The sequence below is a fragment of the Anomaloglossus baeobatrachus genome, chromosome 1 (assembly GCF_048569485.1).
Source record: "Anomaloglossus baeobatrachus isolate aAnoBae1 chromosome 1, aAnoBae1.hap1, whole genome shotgun sequence".
In the NCBI taxonomy this organism is placed as follows: domain Eukaryota; kingdom Metazoa; phylum Chordata; class Amphibia; order Anura; family Aromobatidae; genus Anomaloglossus; species Anomaloglossus baeobatrachus.
The window spans coordinates 767,770,956-767,793,653 of record NC_134353.1 but is presented as its reverse complement, the minus strand read 5'-3'; the positions used below and the strand labels follow the sequence as shown (position 1 = coordinate 767,793,653).

General features: G+C 45.6%; 1 protein-coding gene across 3 annotated transcripts in view; it reads right to left on the bottom strand.

Annotated features, from left to right (window-relative positions):
- OSBP2 (oxysterol binding protein 2) overlaps positions 1-22,698 on the bottom strand; it is a 326,746-nt gene that overhangs the window by 81,601 nt on the left and 222,447 nt on the right. For all 3 annotated transcript variants that reach the window (XM_075324438.1, XM_075324455.1, XM_075324447.1), the window contains 2 exons: positions 14,167-14,359; positions 3,111-3,228 (listed from right to left, as the gene is read on the bottom strand). In XM_075324438.1, coding sequence (XP_075180553.1) covers positions 3,111-3,228; positions 14,167-14,359 — 311 coding nt within the window. The remainder of the gene's footprint in view (positions 1-3,110; positions 3,229-14,166; positions 14,360-22,698) is intronic.

The following is a 22,698-nucleotide window of genomic DNA, read 5'->3' as shown; positions in this document are numbered from 1 at the left end:
CACATCTAAAGGTCCCAATAGGTCTCCTGTCTAGCCATGTCCCTACAGGTTTTGGTGATTCGAAATGGCTATGGACCAAATGGTCCCGTATTGACCTTCCTTTCCTGAAAGTGACAGAAGGTTTAGTAGTCAAAGTATCCACTAGGTCCAGGTCTGCCCGTAAGATGTTCCAATGCCGCCTCTAGATATCCATAATTCTGTCTGTTTGATCGTCATAGGTACCGATCAGTCTAGTCAGGCCATCAGTCTCAGTCTTCTGTCGGGGCACAATCAGTTCAGTCCTATTTCTACCTCTGGCGAAGTTGTAAGCCTTATTGATCACCCCCATCGGATACCCTCTGTCTCTGAACATGCGTCTGAGATTATTGAATTGTACCTGAAAGTCTCCCAAAATTGAACAGTTCCTCCGCAATCGAAGGAACTGTCCCTTTGGGATGCCTCTCTTCAGGTTTGTAGGGTGACAGCTCTCCCATCGTAGCAAGCTGTTGGTTGCCGTGGGTTTCCTATAGATAGTCGTATCCAAATAGCCATCCTGATTCCTCTTAATATATAGATCCAAAAAGGAAATCCTGTCACCCCCTATCTCCGAAGTAAATCTCAGATTGAGATTGTTCACATTAAGGTGTTCCATGAACGACCTGAAGGAGTGTTGGTCACCTGACCATAGGACGAGGATGTCATCAATGTACCTCCCCCAGAATAGAATCCTGGGGGTCCAGATGACATCCTCGTCCCTAAAGACAACTGTGTCCTCCCACCAACCCTGGAGCAAATTAGCATATGTGGGGGCACATGTGCTCTCCATTGCTGTGCCCCTGAGTTGGTGGTAGAACTTCCTGTTAAACAGGAACTAGTTGTGTCCTAGAACAAACCTCAACAATTTTATAATTAAGATGTTATGATGCCCAATTAGATCAGCAGTATCCCTAATGTATGATGGCAATGATGTCATAAAAGGGCGCAGAAGTTTGTCCAGATATACACTAACATTCTGACACAGTGCCTCTATACCAGAGACTATAGGTCGACCTTTCAATGGCACGATGCCTTTATGTATCTTTGGAAGTGAATAGAACGTTGCTATTCTCGGATATTTCAGATACATAAAGTCTAGTTCACTTTTGGAGATTAGCAGGTCGTCCAATGCATGTGTCAAAATTTCCAACAGTTCACGGGCATAATCCTTGGTAGGATCCCCCCTCAATATCTCATATGTCTCAGAGTCATGGAGAATAGAGTAACACATACCCCTGTATTTTTCTACATCAAGAAAAACTGTGTTCCCTCCTTTATCGGAAGACTTAATTACGATGTTTTTGTTCTTTTCCAGGGATAATAATGCTTCCCTTTCCAACTGCCCCAGATTGGCCTCACAGCAGCTCTTTTTCGGGTTTACTTTACTGATCTCAGCCGAGATCAGTTTAGCAAATATGTCAATGTTACTGTATTCTCCAGGTGGTGGTAATCGTAGGCTCTTAGGTCTTAATTCTAAAAAAGGACCCTCCCCTATTTCACGGTCACTCTCCTGTGCAAGTCCAGCCAAAACCCTAACATCACTGAGGGATTCGAGAGGAATACCCAATTGTTGACATTTAATTCTGTCATTGATTACAAAATGTTTCTTCCACTTCAATTTTCTGAGAAACAAATTAATATCTTTAATCCATAAGAACGGATCGCACCGTGTGGTCGGAACAAATGTTAAGCCGGAAGCCAGCACCTTTTCTTCATCACTAGATAAAGTGTATGAAGACAGGTTAATAATTCGCTGCCTATCATCATCAGATCCTGTCCCTATAGGTTTTGTTATGTAACCTGAGAGCTGTATGATGTAGGGGCAGAGAGACTGATTCCTCCAATGTATTACTGTATACTGGGATGCTAGTTGTGGTTTGGATTCAATTTCTGAGCTGTATATAACCCACCCACACCCCTGATTGGCAGCTTAGTGTGTATACAGTATATGGTCAGCAAGCAGCCAATCATTGGCAGGGGAGGGGTAATACAGACTTGTCTGACTGGGCTGCATGTGAGACTAAAGGCTGCTTTACACGCAGCGACATCGCTAGTGATCGCACCCTCCCTCATAGTTCGTGCGCCACGGGCAAATCGCTGCTCATGGCGAACAATATCGCAGGTACGCGTCACACGAACTTACCTTGCTAACGACGTCGCTGTGGCCGGCAAACAACCTCTTTTTTAAGGGGGTGGTTCGTGCGGCGTCACAGCGACGTCACACAGCAGGCCACCAATAGAAGCGGAGGGGCGGAGAGCAGCTGCATGAACGTCACTCACACCTCGTTGCTGGAGGATGCAGGAACGCTGTTGTTCGTCGTTCCTGGGGTGTCACACGTAGCGATGTGTGCTGCCTCAGGAACGACGAACAACCTGTGTCAAGAACGAGCAACGATATTTGGAAAATGAACGACGTGTCAAGAAACAACGATTTTGTGAGTATTTGGGATCGTTCGAGGTCGCTCGTGTCACACGCAACGACGTCGCTAACGAGGCTGGATGTGCGTCACGAATTCCGTGACCTCAGCGATATCTCGTTAGCGATGTCATTGTGTGTAACGGGGCCTTAAGTTTTCTAGTGATAATTTCCTGCTCATAAAACACTGATTGTATTGAAGCTACAGCACACAGCCTAATAGGTTTGATATTCCTGGAATCAGATCACAGCCCCTATATTATGCTGCTCTCAGATTAAATAGCAAAACACTGCTGACCAATTCCTGTTCAATTCACTTGTTATACTATTGCAACGATAAGGACCTTTTTATTTAAAGGGAACCTGTTGTAAAAAAAACGCTATTATTAATTTACATATATGGGGTTTACCTGCAGATAATAGCGTGCTGAAGCTGCAAGACGCCAGCACTGAAAGTCCCACTGCTGGGAGGAAATTAACTTTATATTTTCCGGCAGCATTTGGCTTTCAGTCATGGAGGTGGCACCATTGCAGCTTCCATCACTGCTCTGTGCACTGTGCTATAACCACACGCCGGCACTGACTGACAGCCAGCATTAGTTTACAGTAGATATGCCCATGTTCTGGCAGAAGTGGCCGTGAATTGTATATGGCTTTACAAGAGATGTATTAAAGCTACCTGTGTTGTTTGGGGTCAGTTGTTACTGTGATAAAGGCTGGTGCGTCCTCCATGGCATCAAAAAACTCTGTCTCCTCATCTTCATCACTGGCCTCCCCTTTTACAGCTTGGACACTCCCTGAAAAAGAGAACACAGTTATAGAAACCTGGTAACAATGGAGGCTTCATCCCACCCTCCACTTCTCAGCATCTGTTGGGAGTGTTCTTCGCTTATGTTAGTGGATAAAAATATTCTTATTCATGTTTAGGGGCGGACATATCATTGGTGCCGCTGCACAGGGGCCCCAGAGGTAAGGGGGCTGCACAGGGGCCCCAGAGGTAAGGGGGCCGCACAGGGGTTCCAGAGGTAAAGGGGCCGCACAGGGGTTCCAGAGGTAAGGGGGCTGCACAGGGGCCCCAGAGGTAAGGGGGCCACACAGGGGTCCCAGAAGTAAGGGGGTTCCACAGGGGTCCCAGAGGTAAGGGGGACGCACAGGGGCCCCAGAGGTAAGGGGGACGCACAGGGGCCCAAGAGGTAAGGGGGTCGCACAGGGGTCCCAGAGGTAAGGAGGCCACACAGGAATCCCAGAGGTAAGTGTCCATTTTTACCACCAAAGAAGATGGAATTGTGCATTACGATGAGGCACTTGGCGTTATAGGGCCCATGTACTGTTCTTGCAGTGGGGCCCTCTTCTGTCAGTGTCTGCCAGTGCTATAGGCTATACCCATACAGAGCTGACTCTTCACGGCTGTGATATTGATACCATTGTATCCATTCTCTGAAAAACTGTGAGAATAATCCACTTATTTGGGATGTTCTCATGTGTGAAATGGGTTTAAAATTGTAAGCAGCCATTTTTAAATCTGTGTGAAGGACATAGACTTCTTCAGGGAGCAAATATTTACTTAAATGCGCAGATTTTTAGCTATAATTCATTTGTATAATTGACTTATAATGTGCCTTCTGTCTTCTACTCCTTCACTCGTCCGTGTTTCCAGTACATGAATCATCTGGTTTTTTTCTTTCACGAATACAGCACGTTCCCATGATCTATGGTGTCATTGACATATCTGTGTATTTACATGGACTTTGTGTATGTACAAAACACCCGGAGACATGGCCGTTTTGTTTTGGGCAGCATGGATGACAAGGGCCAATACCAGTCTATGGGTCCGTGAAACACACGTACAGCACATGGATGTCATCAGTGTACCATGTATGCTGTATGTGTGTAGCATTACAAAGTATAGGAGGAACTCTGTAATCTATGTAGTTAATGATCCATCTGTGAAAAACACTAATAGCAGAAACACGGATGTCACACTGACCCAAAACACTGAAGACACCTGAACCATTTTTCACTTATGTGTTTAAACACAAATATATGAAGAAGGCCTAAAGGGGGCTTTACACGCTACGATATCGTTAATGTTTTATCGTCGGGGTCACGTTGTTAGTGACGCACATCCGGCGTCATTAACAATATCGCAGCGTGTGACACCAGCGACCTTAAGCGACCTCAAAAATGGTGAAAATCGTTCACCATGGAGAGGTCGTCACAAAACCAAAAATCGGTAATGGTTGATTATCGATGTTGTTCGTCGCTCCTGCAGCAGCACACATCGCTGTGTGTGACACCGCAGGAGCGAGGAACGTCTCCTTAGGCTGCTTTCACACTACGTTTTTTTAACATGCGTCATGAACGTTTTTTTGCTGTAAAAGCGGATCCTGCTTTTACAGCAAAAAAACGCATGCAAACGCATGTGTTATTTTGCAGGATCCTGTCACTTTAAGTTTATGGGCGGGCATTGGAGTCATGTGATCGGGAGTGAGGGGAACTGAATGTGATAAACTGGGAGCCGGCTTCTGACAGCTGCGGAGGCTCGTAACCAAGGTAAACATCGGGTAACTTGCTTGGATACCCGATATTTACCTTGGTTACGAGCATCCGCAGGTGCTAGGAGCCGGGCTGCCTGCTCCCTGCACACGTAACCAATGTAAACATCAGGTAACTAAGAGAAGCGCTTTGCTTGGTTACCCGATATTTATCTTGGTTAAGAGTGTCTGCAGCTCTCAGGTGGGGGAGAGAGAGGAGAGGGAGGGAGGGGCAGAGAGGGAGGGGGAGAGAGAGAGAGGAAGGGGGGGAGAGGGAGGGGGAGAGAGATAGAGAGGGACTGATCACCCGAGGCTGGTTTCTGGGCATGCTCAGTAGAGCAAGCAGGATCCTGTCTATCAGCATGCCAGCGTTCACATACGTTTGCATACAGTATAGTCAGGATCCAGCAATTTGCAGTATTTGGATGCAGCTCAAAAACGCTACAAGTAGCGTTTTTGAAAAATGTTAAAAAAGTCGCTGGATCCTTACTATAACGTATGCAAACGCATGTGAACGCATGTTGACGCAAGTCCATTGCAAATGCATTGAAATGAAAACGCATTTGCACTGGATCCGTTTTTGCATTAAAAAAACATTCAGGACGCATGTTAAAAAAACGTAGTGTGAAAGCAGCCTTACCTGCCGCCGGCCGCAATGCGTAAGGAAGGAGGTGGGCGGGATGTTACGTCCCGCTCATCTCCGCCCCTCCGCTTTGATTGGCCGGCTGCTTAGTGATGTCGCGGTGACGTCGCTGTGATGCCGAACGTCCCTCCCCCTTGAGGGAGGGATTGTTCGGCAGTCACAGCGACGCCGCCGACCAGGTAAGTGCGTGTGACGCTGCATTAGCGATAATGTTCGCGACGGCAGCAAACACATGATATCGCACACACGACGGGAGCGGGTGCTTACACGCTCGATATCGCTAGCAATTGCTAGCGATGTCGTAGCGTGTAAAGCCCGCTTAACACTGTCATTGCCGGCTGCACAATGAGTTAACTGAGAATTCATCAGTGAGCTGCTTTTATATCAGAGTTTATAACTATTAGGCTACATTCACACATCCGTGAGAAATTGACCAAGTTTTTTCCCAGTTCTCGTAGTGGCTACCGTTTTTTTTCTCCTTTTTTCCAGATCAACTGTCTATTTTTTATCCATTTACTCTAGGCAATGCATCAAATAAAAAAAAGATAAAACTAGGTAGGAAACTAAACTACGCTCTCTGTTTTCCTGGTTTCATCCAAGTCTCACGAGTCTGAATAGACTGTAATGGCCGAGTCTGTTCCACAAAACAGATGAGAATAGCACATGCTCCGAGTCTCACCGAGAGACATGGATCCAGTTTTGTGTATATAGATCAGTGATATTCTATGGGTCAGTGTGCAGTCTGTAAAAGTGTCATATGGATGTGAAAATGTTGCCTTATCATCAGTCTAGGTTCCTCTCCGCTGACTTATGACCACATCATTCAGATCGACAAATAAGTGGGCATACAGCAGCTCAGAAGAAACAAACTCACTGATGGATTCACAGTTAACTCAACCTACAGGCTGCAATAGACAGTGAAAAACAGAGGCTACAAAAGGTAACCATTACAAAAATGTTAATGAAACCTAATGGCAAAATGATTTTTACCCACAAATACATGTATTAAAGTAAAATGTCTCCTAATGTGTCCATATCCTTTAGAAAGCTAGGTGATAAGCAATATAACAAGCTTGAAAATCAGCTTTCTTGAAGTCCTGAAATGCAAAGCTGTCTGTTATGCAAGTAAACTAGGAAAGCTGAGTGTCGAGCACAGGTGAGAGCCATATTAAGGGAAACCCAGCTTTCCCAAAATCAAGTAAAAGTGCTAAACCAGCTACCTCTGATGCTATAGATAGATAAATAGATTATATAGGTACAAGTTAAGAGTATGACATAGACTATAATCAGTAATGCAGGAGGCTGTAATTCTAAGTGTTGCCCTTTCAGGGTTTATATTCACAGGTCAGATTTCATTGTTACTTTGGGCCATCCTCATCAGACTGTCAATGAATTCCGCACAGATTTATAGTGTTTATTGGGTCACAAATTAAACAGATACAATTTATTGGCTAACGATGGATATATGAAGCAAACGAGACCCTGGATAAACAGGCAGAGACACTCACCCATTCTCGTTGTCCAAGTCAAAACTTCAGCATCAAAGCTAAAAATATCATTAGTGCCAACAGAAAATCCAGGAAGAATTAAACCCAACGTCAGCCGAAAAATGCAGAGCCCCAGAATTTAATGACGACGACTGGTAAAACGCAACTTAACAAAGTGCATTTAGGATGCAGAAGTGCCGAGGGTCAATTTTAGACCTGGGTTCTGTGTGTAAAAATAATATCAGCAGCTATTTCTGCACATAGTCTACATACAAAAATAGGAAGGCATTTTAGTGCTGGGGAACTGCTGCAACGAAAACCTGAAGAGTTACGACATAGAGGCTGTAAAGGGCTGCTCCGTAAGCAGACAGCTTTACCAGCCATATGCAGTGTTGCAACAGATTTTTATTCATTTGCTTGTGCTGAAATAAAAATAAATACCCCACTCAAGAAAAAAAAATGGTATTGGTTAATTTTTTTACTGTTATGTGTAATCAGCACCTATATAGACCTATATGTCTCCATGGTTACAGACTATAAACAAACCTTGTGTAGTCTGATCCTGCAGTTCATTCCTTCTGATTGTCAAGGATCCAACACCTATATAATGTCACTCTGTCATCCAGTTACCCCCAGTAAACAGGAAGACAGGGGACAGGGGAGCATTGCGCTCCTGAAGAGAAGAAATGCAATAAGCCCTTTAGACAGCACCTTCATTATGGGCAGGTGTCACGGGTGACAGACAGTCATATGGTTTCTGGCTATAGAAGGTCACAGCGTTTGGCTGCACAGAATGCTCCCTGACTTTCCATTGTTCCTGCTGTCAGTATTCATTGGTATGGGTAGCTTTTCTGCTGGATTCTTCTCTCCCCTTTTGGACCCAGCAGGAGCTCGCCTTCCACCCAGCTGCTGATCATCAGCATTATCTTGCTGCTTAAATACCCCTTTCTTCCTTGGACTGGTGCTGGTGATATTTTCAGTTCATTCAAGCCTTGGCTGCAAGCAGGTGGTTTGTACTCCTCTGGGATCGTTGCTGAAAACTTTGCTGAACTTCTACCTTTGTCATCTGTAGATAAGTAGTTCATACATTTTCCCCCTGTGTATCTTCCTTGTGTCATCTACAGTGTTTAGTGAGGGTGACGAAAAGCTCATCCCATCAGTTCCCTATATAGGGCCCAGCACTACGGTAGGAATACCTAGGGTCAGGTATCCGGCACAGCGCATAAGTCCGGAACTTTTCTAGGGTAGTGAGGAACCCCAGGGACCAGCAGTAGGTTTGGTAAGAGGTCACCATCTTCCCTTTCCCTAGACACAAGATTTCCCTTCCTTTCCCTTCCGCCGTTTGCTTGGTACTTCCCTGTACCTACCATGACAGCAGGGGCAGAAGGCGAATGATGTGATATATAGTAAAGGTCACAGCCCCCTTATCAGACACTATAACAATAAGTTCTAAGCCACACGGCGAGAAAAACAGTGCGAGTGAAGTGCGATAAAACATTGCATTCCCCTCGGACCAATTCTAGCCTGTCTGTCAGCGTACATGAGCTATTATTTTCTCAGCCCTAATCGGACTGAGAAAACAATCGCAGCATGCTGCGATTGTAATGCGAGACTCTTTCTCTCGCACCCATTCAAGTGAATGGGGCGAGAGAAAAATCGCACTGCACTCGCGGTACACTGGTGTACCGCTAGTGCAGTGCAAGAATGGCAATAGCCGGCTATGCAGGAGAGAGGGAGATAAATCCCTCCCTCCCCTCCTGAGTGCCGGCCCGCCCCCCGCAGCTGAGGTCTGCTCGCACGAACGGACCTCAGTTGCAAGGACACACGCATGACACTCGGCTCTGCTGTACTGCCAGCACGAGCTGAGTGTCATGCAAGTGGATCGCAGTAATTCCCGTGTGGCCCCGGCGTTAGACATTATTTAGGTTACTAAAATGCAGTGAATGAACACGTATTGTGTAAATTGTATTTGTTTCAGGTTTGCCACTTAAACTTTTAAGCGAGTGCCCCTAATGAACTGCTGGATCCGAGACCCTCCCTCACTATTGCCCTAATGGTCAATCTATCACTGGTTGTAGTCTACAGGTTGTAGCAGCAATGTCTATATAGCCACATTTTAATAACCAACATTCAAAGAAAAAATTCTCCCATTATTTTTTTTCTAAACACAATTACCATCTGTCCTCTGTAACATAATTAAGCTAAATTACCTCCATGGATATAGAGTTAAACTTAACTGAACATAAACAGCTACTAAACCCTCTGACAGACATGGTTGTTATGGTTTGTCACTGTAATATATCACTATCCCCATCAGTCACAGCTGCTCGCAGCTACGGTAAACAAGGGCAGAAGAGAGGCATCTGCCCGCATTTTACAAGGCCAATTAAAAGAAAACGAAGTTTGGTTTTGTATTAAAAGGTTATCTAGGCCCAGGGCTGTTATCACCCAGGTGGGGCAGGTGCTAAGTGCCAGAGCCCTGGATAGCCAGTGGTGGCCCATTCACCATTGTCAGGGGCGGTGATTAGTTCTGTGCCCCCTGAGCCGAGTTTCAGGAAACGCAGTGCTATGTCAGCAGCTGTACATTCCTGGCTGCCAGCCCTTTAAACCTGTACTTGCACCCAGCGTTCACTGCTGAATGCTGTGCGCATGTGCACTGAAGTTCATCTGTGGGCGGAGTCAGCGCGCAATGTGCTCCCGTCTAACAGAGAGGAGCAGCAGCGCCATGCCAGCCAGCAACCCCCAGCACAGTGTATGGTCCCCCCAGAGCTGTATGTGTTGGGGGATTAAGTTCCTCAATTGCTGAAGGGGATGCCTCGATCCTAGGGTGTCTTGCTGGGGGTCCTTCTTCACTAGAGGAGAAAGAAGGAGGCAGAAGAAAAATAGAGGAATGTGGGATAATCCTCACTTCCTGAATCTGCCGAGGCAAGGATAGCATATGCCTCCTCTGCTGAAGGGCATGTGTGTGTGGTTCTACCATTACTCCCCAGCAGCACGCCCGCTCTCTTGGGGTCATTTTTGATTCAGATCTCTCCTTCACTCCCCACATCCAATCACTCGTTCATGTCAGCTGCACCTCAAAAATCTCTCTACAATTCAACCTTTTCTTACCGTTGACTCTGCAAAAACTCTTAAGGCCCCTTTACACACTGAGACTTTCTAGCGATCCCACCAGCGATCCCGACCTGACCGGGATCGCTGGAAAGTCTCTGGTGAGCTGTCAAACAGGCAGACCTGGTCAACGGCGCAGCAGCGATATGGACCTGCAGAACGACCTAGCTAGTCATTGGGGACGTGTCAAAGCAGCTATTTGAAAGGGAAGTCGCTAACGAAGTCGTTGTAACGGTGTCAAACTCACTAATGCATGCTGCACAGCAGGAAACAATGGACCAAAAAATGTTCCTGAAAGATTTGTAGCGATCAGCGACCTCACAGCGGGGGCCAGATCGCTGATGTGTTTTACACACTGCAATGTCGCTGGGGAGGTTGATATTACGTCACAAATCCGGTGACGTTACAGCCATATCGCTAGCGATGTTGCAATGTGTGAAGGGGCCTTTACTGTTGCTCTTATACATTCTCGCCTTGATTACTGCAATTCTCTACTAATTAGTCTCCCTGGTACTAAACTCCCCCCTCTCCAATCCATCCTGAATCTCGCAGCCAGGATATTTTTCCTCTCCAACCTCTACACCGATGCCTCTACTCTGTGCCAGTCATTACACTGGTTGCTTATCCACTACAGAGTCCAATGTAAACTTATCACTCTAATCCACAAAACTCTCCACAGTTCCGCATCGCCCTACATCTCCTCCCTCATCTCTATGTATCACGGACCCGTGCCCTCTGTTCTGCTAATGACCTAAGACTGACATCCTCAATAATTCGAACCTCCCACTCCCATCTCCAAGATTTCTCGCGAGCTGCACCTATGCGCTGGAACACACTACCAAGAACAATTTGATTAATCCCCAACATCCACATTTATAAGCGGGCCCTAACAACGCATTTCTTTAGACTAACCTATCACCTCCCTCATCTAATCTAGTTATAAACCAAATTTAATGATTAACTGGAGTAATAAAGCAAAAAGACCAAAAAGAAAAAACTCCTAAAAAGATTTTTATTAAATATTCAATATTAAAATAGTAATTATAAAAAGCTATTCCGCTTCTCTAATGTCCACTCAGTACAGACCGGTCATGTGGAGTGAGTGCAGAAGAGGGTAGAGACGATTAGTGAGATGAGTGATGGTATCTTACTTAAAATTAATAGATCAATTATAGTAGTTGATGTTTTGGGGTAGTCGTACTAATTGTTATAGGGGTGGGGGGGGTTGTTATCCCTCCCTATCGCCTACCTACCAGCGAAGGTGCACCATAAAGTTTTGGGTACCCCCCGCTCCTCGTCGTCTCACCCTGTTCTATCCCTACAACCCGCCAGTTGCCAGGACATCACCCACCACCAAAAGGAGGTTAAATAGTGCCAAATGTCTCAGGTCAGTAATATCAATTTACTAAGGTTGCCATAAATATAGCAACTATAATCCAGCTGAACAGACCATTCAGCCCGCACAGCCGTGAAAAAAGCAAGGTTAATATATGTAATCAAACCAAGCTAGGCCTAGACAAAAATAACAACAAATCCCAGCAGGGATGACTTATCTGCAGGGACCATCCAGCGAAGTATCCCGACGTGTTTCCCCCCCTATTCAGTTAATTAGGGGTTCATCAGGGGAAGTTCAATGGTTTCAAGTCCAAAGAAAGGCCAACTCAGAAAATATGATGCACTTGCAACCATGGGGCGACATCAATGGCCTATAATAAAAAGGCAGGTCATCCTCTGTACAATGACTGGCTGCACTAACAGTGTATAGATCCCACTGTGCTGGCTGCCTGCAGAATAAGTGCACTTACCATCACTCATCTCACTTATCGCCTCTACCCTCTTCTGCACTCACTCAACGTGACCGGTCTGTACTGAGTGGACATTTGAGAAGCGGAATAGCTTTTTATAATTACTATTTTAATATTGAATATATAATAAAAATCTTTTTAGGAGTTTTTTCTTTTTGGTCTGTTTGCTCATCTAATCTAGTCCCATTCTGCCCTTTACAAAATTTTCTAAATTTTCTTCCAATTCTGGTCCCCTGTATCTTCTGGTTCCTTCCTCTTCATGTACTTCTTTACACTCTGTATGTATACATTCTGGCTGGTGACCGGTTCATGCAGCTGTATTTGAATCCCCTATTATATTGATGGCTGGATGAGCAGGGCCCTCACTCCTCTTGGTATCTGATTTTTGTTACTCTGTAATGTCTCATATTGTCTGTACATGTCCCCTCTGAAGTGTAAAGCGCTGCGGAATATGTTGGCGCTATATAAATAAAAATTATTATTATTATTACCTTCTTCTCACCATTCTTATTTTATTCCAACCAGTGGAAATGTGTGTAAGTGGTGCTTTTATACATGTATTGTGTGGGGCTTCTGTAAAATGTACTATTATTAAGTTTACTATAAAAAGGAGAGGAAAAAAAGTAGATAAAGTAAAAAAAAACAAATTTAGAAGAACAAAATGAAAAGAAGAATCAGAAGTAAAAAACCCCCTTACATAAATTACAGTGACGTTCGCTATACTAATGCGCTAGCCATGAAGCTGCTCAGCGCTAAGTATTGTTTCTGCCAGAGAAAAAACGGACATCACTAACACTGCGACGTCCTCTCCCCTATTGCGCTATTTCGTACTAACTTAGTACTAAGTAACTAACGAAGTATTTTTTTTTCTCCAAAAAATCTGACATCACTAGCAGTGCAATGTCCGCTACTCTACTTATAGAAAGAAAGGCACTTGGCCCAGCCTCTGACCAACAGCCATACTGATCAGAGCACTGCGACAATGGGACGCGCATACATTAGTGCCGCAAAAAAAACTGTGTCAAAAATTGAGCACGAATCCTCAGCGCAAAAATGAAATTGATGTGTGCACGCAAGATGCGAATACACAACAGGCTCAAAAAACAAAAAGTGCAACAAAAATGCATTTGGGGAGTGGGGGGATTGAGGGTGAGGGACATCTGGAACAGGGATTTAGGAACTGCTGCTGTTCTGTTTGTGATAGGTCACACAGCACAGCACAGAGATCACTGGAGAACGAGCAGGACCACACTGATCATCAATGTATCCTCTAATCCAGCAGCACAGAGGGGGTCTACACAGAGCGGCGATTAACATTTTGAATAAACCCTCTGCCCCCAATTGGTCAGTAGCCGTAATCAGCGAATTGACGCCAAAAGGGTTCATAAACATGGATGACGCCAGCAGGCTCCCAATCATCTAAGGCAAGATTACAATGACAGGTAACACATGTGATAAACCAGGATCCACCAATCACTATATTCGATGTGACCACTGCTCTTTTACACTGATCTTCATGCAGGCTTAATAGACACTTCAATACAAAATATAGGGTGGAGGGCTGACCACTGTGTCTAATGTACATGTGTTGTTTCCTGAAACATCAAAGAAAGTTAGAGTCTAAAAACACCCCAGTGGCCACTAGGAAAACCGCAATATTTCTATTTTTTTAATACACCTTGTGATGTGGAAAAAATAATGTTACAAAATACACTTAAAGGGGTATTCCCATCTCCAAGATCCTACCTTAATATGTAGTATGTATATTATTATTATTATTATTATTATTATTATTATTAATAATAATAATAATAGCAAATATCTCCAATTAAAAATGTAGTATCGTTCTTCTGATTCATTACGTCGCTTACTCTTTGTGCAGGGCATTGCAGGACCTTAGGTATCCATGGTTACGACCATGCATCTAGTGACAGTTAGTTGCTCTTTGATACCTAAGGTCCTGCAATGTCCTGAACATGAGGTAATCAGGAGAACTCTACTACATTTCTAATTGGAGGTATTTGCTATTATTATTATTATTATACCTACTACATATTGGGATAGGATCTTGGGGATGGGAATACCTCTTTAAGTGTCCTGGTTTCTTAGGATTTTGCACTTTATTGTTTCGCTGAGCAGTTGTGATGAAATTTACCTGAGTTGGGAATTCCTGTAGAATTAGAGGTCAGACCTTGTGGTCCTCGGCAGGCTCGTTCAAGGCTATTATGCTGTTTTGCTAGCTGCTCAATGGTCTCCTCCAAATGGACTCTCTGCTCACGCTCATATTGCAAAGCACGATGCCATTTACGGCTATGGGAATCTGCTAACTCCAAGAAATCTCGGCATGCCTCGAAAAAGGAAAAAAGACAAGTAAAGAAAAGAAGTGGCCTATTTGACAAAAAACACCACGTAATAACTTCTTTCTAATGGTTTCTTCTCAATATTACATCTTCTAAGTTATGGAAAAGAAACATTTTTTAAAAATTACACATCTGTCTGAGGTCTGGAGGGAAAAGCGGGTTATATAAGGAATGGTCAGTGGTATTTTCTTTCCATTATTAACATTTCTTAGATTATACAAAGGTCAAATGGTAACAATTAGCTAATAGATAAATGAACATTTACATCAGGGGTCTAAAGCTGGTTGGGTTAATGGGCGGCACATTGAAAAAATGTAAAGTTGACGTGCTGCACTACTTGTGAAACGAGATTATTTTCACTAATGTGATTCTATTTCCATATGACATCAAGATCACTTGCCGCGCTCTGATCCTGTGCTGTGGCGATGCCATTAGGGGCACAGGCGCGCTCTCCTTCGGCCTACACTTTGCCGTCCTGAGGATGTCTCAGAAGCTTATTATGGATTACTGCAACCTCCTGCTCTGTGGCCTCCCTTCTAACAGTCTCACACCCCTACAATCTATTCTAAACTATGCTGCCCGGCTCATCCACCTGTCCCCCCGCTACTCCCCGACCTCTCCTCTCTGCCAATCCCTTCACTGGCTTCCCATTGCCCAACAACTCCAGTTCAAAACACTAACCATGATATACAAAGCCATCCACAACCTGTCTCCTCCCTACATCTCTGACCTAGTCTCCTGGTACTTACCTGCACGTAACCTTCGATCCTCACAAGATCTCCTTCTCTACTCCCCTCTCATCTCCTCTTCCCACCATAGCATCCAAGATTTCTCCCGTGCCTCCCCCATACTCTGGAATGCTCTGCCTCAACACATCAGACTCTCGCCTACCTTGACAAGCTTCAAAAGGAACCTGAAGACCCACCTCTTCCGACAAGCCTACAACCTGCCGTAACCCTCAGTCTGATACAGCGCCGCACAATCAGCTCTACCCTAACCTACTATATCCTCACCTATCCCTTGTAGACTGTGAGCCTTCGCGGGCAGGGACCTCTATCCTCCTGTACCTGTCTGTGTCTTGTATTGTTTATGATTATTGTACTTGACCCTATTATGTACACCCCTTTCACATGTAAAGCGCCATAAAATTGATGGCGCTATAATAAAAAAAAAATAATACTAATAATAATAATAATAATAAAAAGCTCTGGTGTCTTGTGGGCCGGAGAGGACAACCTCATGGGCAACATGTTTAAGACTCCTGATTTTGATGAATGAAATAGATAAATGAACATTTGTAGTGTATTAAAATGCTGAATCAACATAAATGGGTTGAAAAAACAAAAAAATAAACAACAGTAATAATAAAGTAAGCAATTATGTATTTATTGGGCGCTTTGGAAGAAATTTTAGATTCTGAGAATGTATTTTACAGAATACTCTGATCCGGTTTAATCCTGGGATATTTTCAAAGACGGGTCCTTTTTAGACCACCTTGCGTTGATGTGAATATGACTAATGTGGGGAAGTGCAGTAATGACATCTCAAGAGCATGGACTGAATTTTAGAATTGGTGGGATGTCAGGGAATTTTCGTGTGCTAGATGCCATTCAGCCTGTTTATCCACCATTTAGCCATCCATCTAGAATTGGAAAAATCCGTGCCCTAATCTCCCAGGCTCTAGTCATCAAAAACCTGATCCAGAACCATTGTTATAAAGTTGGCACTTGTAAACAGTAAAGAGAATGATTGATTTTGTGACCCAGATATATCAAAATTAAACATTATGAATTTAGTTGCACATAGAGGACTATAAATGAACGCCGAAGATTTTCTATAGTCCATTGTTCAACTCAAACACGTAATATGGTGATCAACAGCTTTTGGAATTCATCAAAAAAGGTGCCTGAAAAATCTAATTTAAAAAGTTCTAAAATACAATGGTCCTCTGTACATGGTGTAAATGCACAACTCCTATCGAAAGAAGGTTGGACGGTTTCTATAATACCACTTGCCAATCACATGGTGCGTTTATGCGGTAATTTGGCAACAAAAATGGTAAGAATTTTATATAGTATACTATATTATACTATACATATAATGTGGGGGAAGTACTATCTGTCCTTAAAATCAGCAGATGGTATGGAGTCATCCTGGCAATGCTCATGGGGAAAAAGTATGCAAATTTGCTTTAGGAGAATAATGGAACTATCCCACCTAGCTTATCACTGATGAGAGGAAAGCACCCCGAAACAGCTGAGTAAAGATGAGTTTCTGGCTTGGCATGCAACCTTAGGTCATTTTCCAAGGCTTGTTAAAGGGAATCTGTCACCAGTTTGTTTTTTTACCTCATCGGTGAGCAACATGACGTAGGGGCCTTTATTCTAATGATATGTCACTTACTGGGCTGCTCTACCAGGTCTCTGAATACTGAGCTTTGTAAAACCACCACTACTGATTAATAGCTTTTTGTGTATATTGTGCATAGGAGAAAAGCTGCCAATCAATGGAGAAAGTGGGCTTATAAAGATCTGATAAAGATGGAGGACTACAATGCAGCAGGTTTACTAGTCCTCCACTGATAATCTCCTACTGATAAAGTAATTTTAGTAAAACTACATCAACCAGTCCAGTAAGCGACATATCGCTGGAATCATGCTCTCTGCCCTTATATCATGCTGCTTTCAGATTAAGTTGTAAGAATCTGGTAACAGTTACCATTTAACCCCTTTACGACCAAAGACGCATATATATACGTCCTTGGACATGTCTGTGCTTTAATGTGGGCTTGCGTGATGAGCTCACATTATTCCTCGGACATATCGGCTGACCTGTTCACCAGACATGTGCAGCTAATAGGCGCGGGTGGATTGGTGTTAACCCCAGAGATCTCGCTGTCAAACTCTGACATCGCGATCTAACCTACTCCAGCAAGGATCGCGCTGTTCCATACTGCAATCAGCGGCCCCAAAGCGATCACTGGGCAAAAATTGGTTGCCATGATAGCGTGGTGTCAGATGATGACCCTTGTAGCTGTCATGACATCCTTCTTGTGAATGCCGTAAGAGCGCCGGCACTCACAGAGAACAACATTTCTCCTGATCAGAGCAATGCTGAAGCATCACTCTAAGCAGCAGAAGCGATAAAGTCCTGTAAGGTAACTAGTAAAATCAATAAAAGATGTTAAAAAAGTTTTAAAAAATATAATCCCCCCCAAAAAAATAACCTAAAACTTCAAATCACCCCCCTAAAAATACACAGATTTGCTATTACCAAGTTCAGAAATGCCCGATGTATCAAATATAAAATCAATCAATCTGATCAGAAAACAACATAGCGAGAAAAAAAAATATCAACACGCCAGAATTACAATTTTTTGGGACGCTGCAATATTGCATTGAAAATGTCAGCTCAAGACGCAAAAAATAAGCTGTCACTGAGCCCCAGATCACAAAATTGAGAACACTATGGGTCTCGGAAAATGGCGAAAAAATGTGCAATTTTATTTATTTATTTTACAAACTTGTGAAATTATTTTCACCACTTAGATAAAAGTAAAGCTATACGTTTGGTCTCTACAAACTCATAGTGACCTGGGGAATCATAATGCCAGGTTAGTTTTACCACATAGTGAACATGATAAATAAAAAACCCGAAAAACAAATGTGGAATTGCACTTTTCTTTGCAATTTCACGGCACTTGGATTTTTTTCCCATTTTCCAGTACAATATGGGGCAGAATGAATGGTGTCGCTCAAAAGTGACTCTTCCAGCAAAAAACTCATCTCACAAAAAACAAGCCCTCATATTACCGGAAAAATAAAAAAGTTATGGCTCCTGGAAGAAGGGGAGGAAAAAATAAAAATGGAAAATGGAAAATCGCCCTTGGTTGAAGGGGTTAAATGGTTGTCTTATAAGAAAGCCACGTAGAGTACATGGTACTTGTGAGTTAGTTCTGCTGGAGAGCTCAGTTGCAAAATAATTGCTATGACAAGTGTTTACCGACATAATCAAGACTTTCAAAACTTTCACACAAATTATAAATTTAAAGTGAACCTGTCAGGTGCAATATACACCCAGAACCACGAGCAATTCTGGGTGTATATTGCTAATTCCTGCCTAACCGTCCCTGTATACACTAGCATAGATAAAGAGATCTTTAGAAATGATCTAAATCTAATATAAAGATCTTTTATCATATGCTAATGAGGCCAGCGACTAGTCACAAGGGTGTTTCTTCCCTTGGCTAGTTGGCCCCCTTAGCATGTAAGCACACTGTGAGGTAGTATGGTCGGCTGCGCAGCAGAAGACACGGGATCCAGGCATCAAGGTTCACAGCATCCGGTTTAATAGTCAAACAAAAGTCCACAACAGAACACATGGGCCTCTCCGGCAGCAAACTCAGGGAGTTGTGTTCACTCCCTCACACACTCAGCTCCCACGCCCATCTTTCTGTTTCCTTTTAACCCTGTAGGGAAACAGCATTAACCCCGGAGTGGAGTTACTTTCTATCATGGAGTGAGCACAACCGGGGTGAGACGTACCGGCCGTCATAGATAATCCCGGTCACAGTCTCACATACCCCCCCCCCTCAGTTCAAGCGAGCGGGGTTGAACTCCTGCCAGCAAACACGGGCCGCGGGACAAGGCATCGGCGTTGCCCTGCAACCTACCGGCCCGGTGTTCAACCGTAAACCGGAAGTTCTGCAGAGAAAGGAACCACCGGGTAACCCGGGCATTCCGTTCCTTGGCGGACCTCATCCAGACCAGTGGAGAGTGATCCGTCACCAAGCGAAACTGCCATCCCAGCAGGTAATAGCGTAGGGACTCCAAGGCCCACTTGATCGCCAGGCACTCCTTCTCCACTACGCTATAATTCCGCTCGGGAGGGGTGAGCTTCCTACTTAAGAAGGTGACGGGGTGTTCCTCCCCCTGAACCACCTGAGACAGCACTGCCCCCAGGCCGACCTCCGAGGCGTCAGTCTGTACTATGAACTCCTTCCGGAAATCAGGGTTTACAAGAACGGGCTGTCCGCACAGGACCCCTTTTAGGGCCCGGAAGGAGTCCTCGGCCTGCGAAGTCCAGCGCACCATGACGGACTTCTTGCCTTTGAGAAGGTCCGTCAAGGGGGCTGATAGTCCCGCAAAATCTTTGACAAACCTCCTGTAGTACCCCACGATACCCAGGAAGGCCCTAACCTGCTTCGTGGTCAGGGGTCTAGGCCACTTCTGGATCGCCTCAACCTTGTTAATTTGGGGCTTAATCACTCCTTGGCCTATCACGTAGCCCAAGTAGCAGGCTTCCGTGAGTCCCAACGCACATTTCTTGGGATTGGCTGTCAATCCGGCTGTTCGAAGCGCGTCCACCAACGCTTGTACCTGTTCCAAGTGGGTCTGCCACTCGGAGCTGTAAATGATGATGTCATCAAGGTACGCTGATGCATACGCCTGGTGGGGTTCCAGCACCAAGTCCATCAACCTCTGGAACGTGGCCGGAGCGCCATGTAACCCAAAAGGCAAGACAACATAGTGGAAGAGACCCTCCGGCGTAACAAAGGCGGTTTTCTCCTTGGCGGACTCAGTCAGTGGCACCTGCCAGTACCCCTTGGTCAGGTCGAGCGTGGTAAAATATCGCGCCTGTCCCAGCCTATCAATCAGCTCATCCACCCGCGGCATGGGGTAGAGATCGAACTTGGATATTTCGTTCAATCTCCTAAAGTCATTGCAGAATCTTAAGGAGCCATCGGGTTTTGGTATTAGGACAATGGGACTAGCCCATTCACTCCGGGATTTTTCGATGACCCCCAGGCGTAGCATTGTCTTCACTTCCTCTGATATGGCTTGTCTTCGAGCCTCCGGTACGCGGTATGACTTCAGGCGAACCTTCAGGTGGGGCTCGGTGACAATGTCATGTCGTATCAGACTGGTCCTACCCGGCAACTCGGAGAAGACATCGGGGTTCTGCTGAACCAGCCGTCTGGCCTCTCGCCTCTGTTGCTTGGTGAGGGCTTCTCCAATCCTTACTTCCGGTTCGTCCTCTCCGGAGGTTGCTGGAGCCGGGTTTGAACGACCCGAAGAGGAGGGAGATGGGGAAAAATCAACCATCAGGCTTTCCCGTTCCTGCCACGGTTTTAGTAGGTTGACATGGTATATTTGTTCAGGTTTCCGCCTACCGGGCTGCAATACTTTATAGTTGACCACCCCGACTTTTTCCTTTATCTTGTAGGGGCCTTGCCACTGAGCCAGGAATTTACTCTCCGCCGTGGGGATCAATACCAACACCCGATCTCCGGGTTTAAAGGTCCGCACGGTGGCTTGTCTATTGTAGCGGCCGCTTTGCGCGGCCTGAGCCTCCTGTAAGTGCTCCTTCACAATTGGCATGACCGCGCTTATGCGGTTCTGCATTCCTAAAATGTGTTCAATCACACTTTTATGGGGGGTGGGCTCTTGCTCCCATGTTTCCTTTGCTAGGTCCAACAATCCCCGGGGATGTCGCCCGTATAACAATTCAAAAGGCGAAAACCCCGTGGATGCCTGTGGCACCTCTCGTATGGCAAACATCAAATAGGGAAGCATCATATCCCAGTCTTTCCCGTCTTTGGAGATCACCCTTTTTAGCATGGTTTTCAGGGTTTTATTGAATCGTTCTACTAACCCATCCGTCTGAGGATGATACACAGATGTACGCAACTGCTTGATCTGGAGTAGCCGGCATAGTTCTTTGGTCACTTTAGACATGAATGGGGTCCCCTGATCCGTAAGGATCTCCTTGGGCAACCCCACCCGGCAGAACACAGCAAACAACTCCCGAGCTATAAGCTTCGCCGCAGTATGTCTGAGAGGTATCGCCTCTGGATACCGGGTGGCATAGTCAACGATCACAAGGATGTGTTGGTGCCCTCGAGAAGACTTTACGAGGAGCCCCACCAGATCCATCCCTATCCGTTCAAAAGAAACTTCTATAATGGGTAACGGTACCAACGGACTGCGAAAGTGGGCCAGTGGTGCGGTAAGCTGACACTCCGGGCAGGTTTCGCAGAACCGTTTAACCTCCCCAAAGACCCCGGGCCAATAGAACCTTTGCAATATTCGCTCCTGCGTTTTCTTGACCCCTAGGTGGCCACTCATCAGGTGTTTATGGGCCAAGTCGAGGACCCGCCGGCGATACGGCTGGGGCACCACCAACTGCTCTACCCCCACGCCCCGTATTTCATCTACCCGGTAGAGTAAATCCTGCTTAAGAGCGAAATGGGGGTACCTTACCTGGGCACCGGGCAGCTGTGCCACCCCGTCAATTACTATCACCCGATTCCGGGCATGTATTAATGTAGGGTCCTGGAGTTGGGCTGTCCCAAACGTATCCGGGGATGCCTCCAAGTCCGGGATGGGCTCGACCGTCTCAGCCTCTCCTGCCAATACCTCTAGGGGCGACCTATCGGGTTCACACTCTGTCCCTATCATGGGGACCCCTATGGCAGGCGTCCCGGATTCAGGATTGTAGGGCTCAGGTCCCGGACTGACCAATATCTGAGGGGACTTAGGAGGTCCCTTCCATAAAGTCCAAAAATAGGGCAGATCCCTTCCTAGGATCACGTCATAGGGAAGAGAGTTAATAAGTCCCACCTCATGTTGCACCTGACCGCAAGGTGCTGTGATGGTGACAATCCCCGTGGGATAGTCTCGGCGGTCCCCATGTATGCAAACCACCCCCACGGTACGTCCTGTGGCCTTTACTTTAGCCCTTAGGGTTGATCGCACAAGGGTCACTAAGCTTCCGGAATCCAACAAGCCTGTAACCGGACATCCATTCACCTGTATTTGGCACAAGTGGGGCTCAGTCTCTGGGGAGACAAGGTCAGCGGTACACACCACCTGAGCATACATTGAACCCCGCCGGGTAACCCCACAATCCATGGGCTCCGTGGTGAGTGGACACTGGGCTGCCATATGTCCCACCCGCTGGCACCGCCAACATCTAATAGGGAAGGAAACCCCCTTGACGAGTTGTCGTTTAGGGTACATAGCCTTCCGGACCTCAGGGACGGAGGGTGCGGCCTCAGACGGGACGGTAGCGGACTCCCGCACCGGTGTCAGCGGTGGGTCCTTGGCCCTAGGCTTGGAGGGGCCGGACCGACGGGCGGTACACAAAGTCGTCTCAGTGTCCCGTATCAAGTCCTGCGTAGCCACATGCCGCTCTACCAGGCCCACTAATTGGTCCAGGGTACTTGGGTCGTCCTGTCCTACCCACCGTTGAATGGTGACGGGTAAGGTGCGCACAAAACGATCAACAACTACCCTTTCCATCATTTGCGCCGGGCTCAGAGTGTC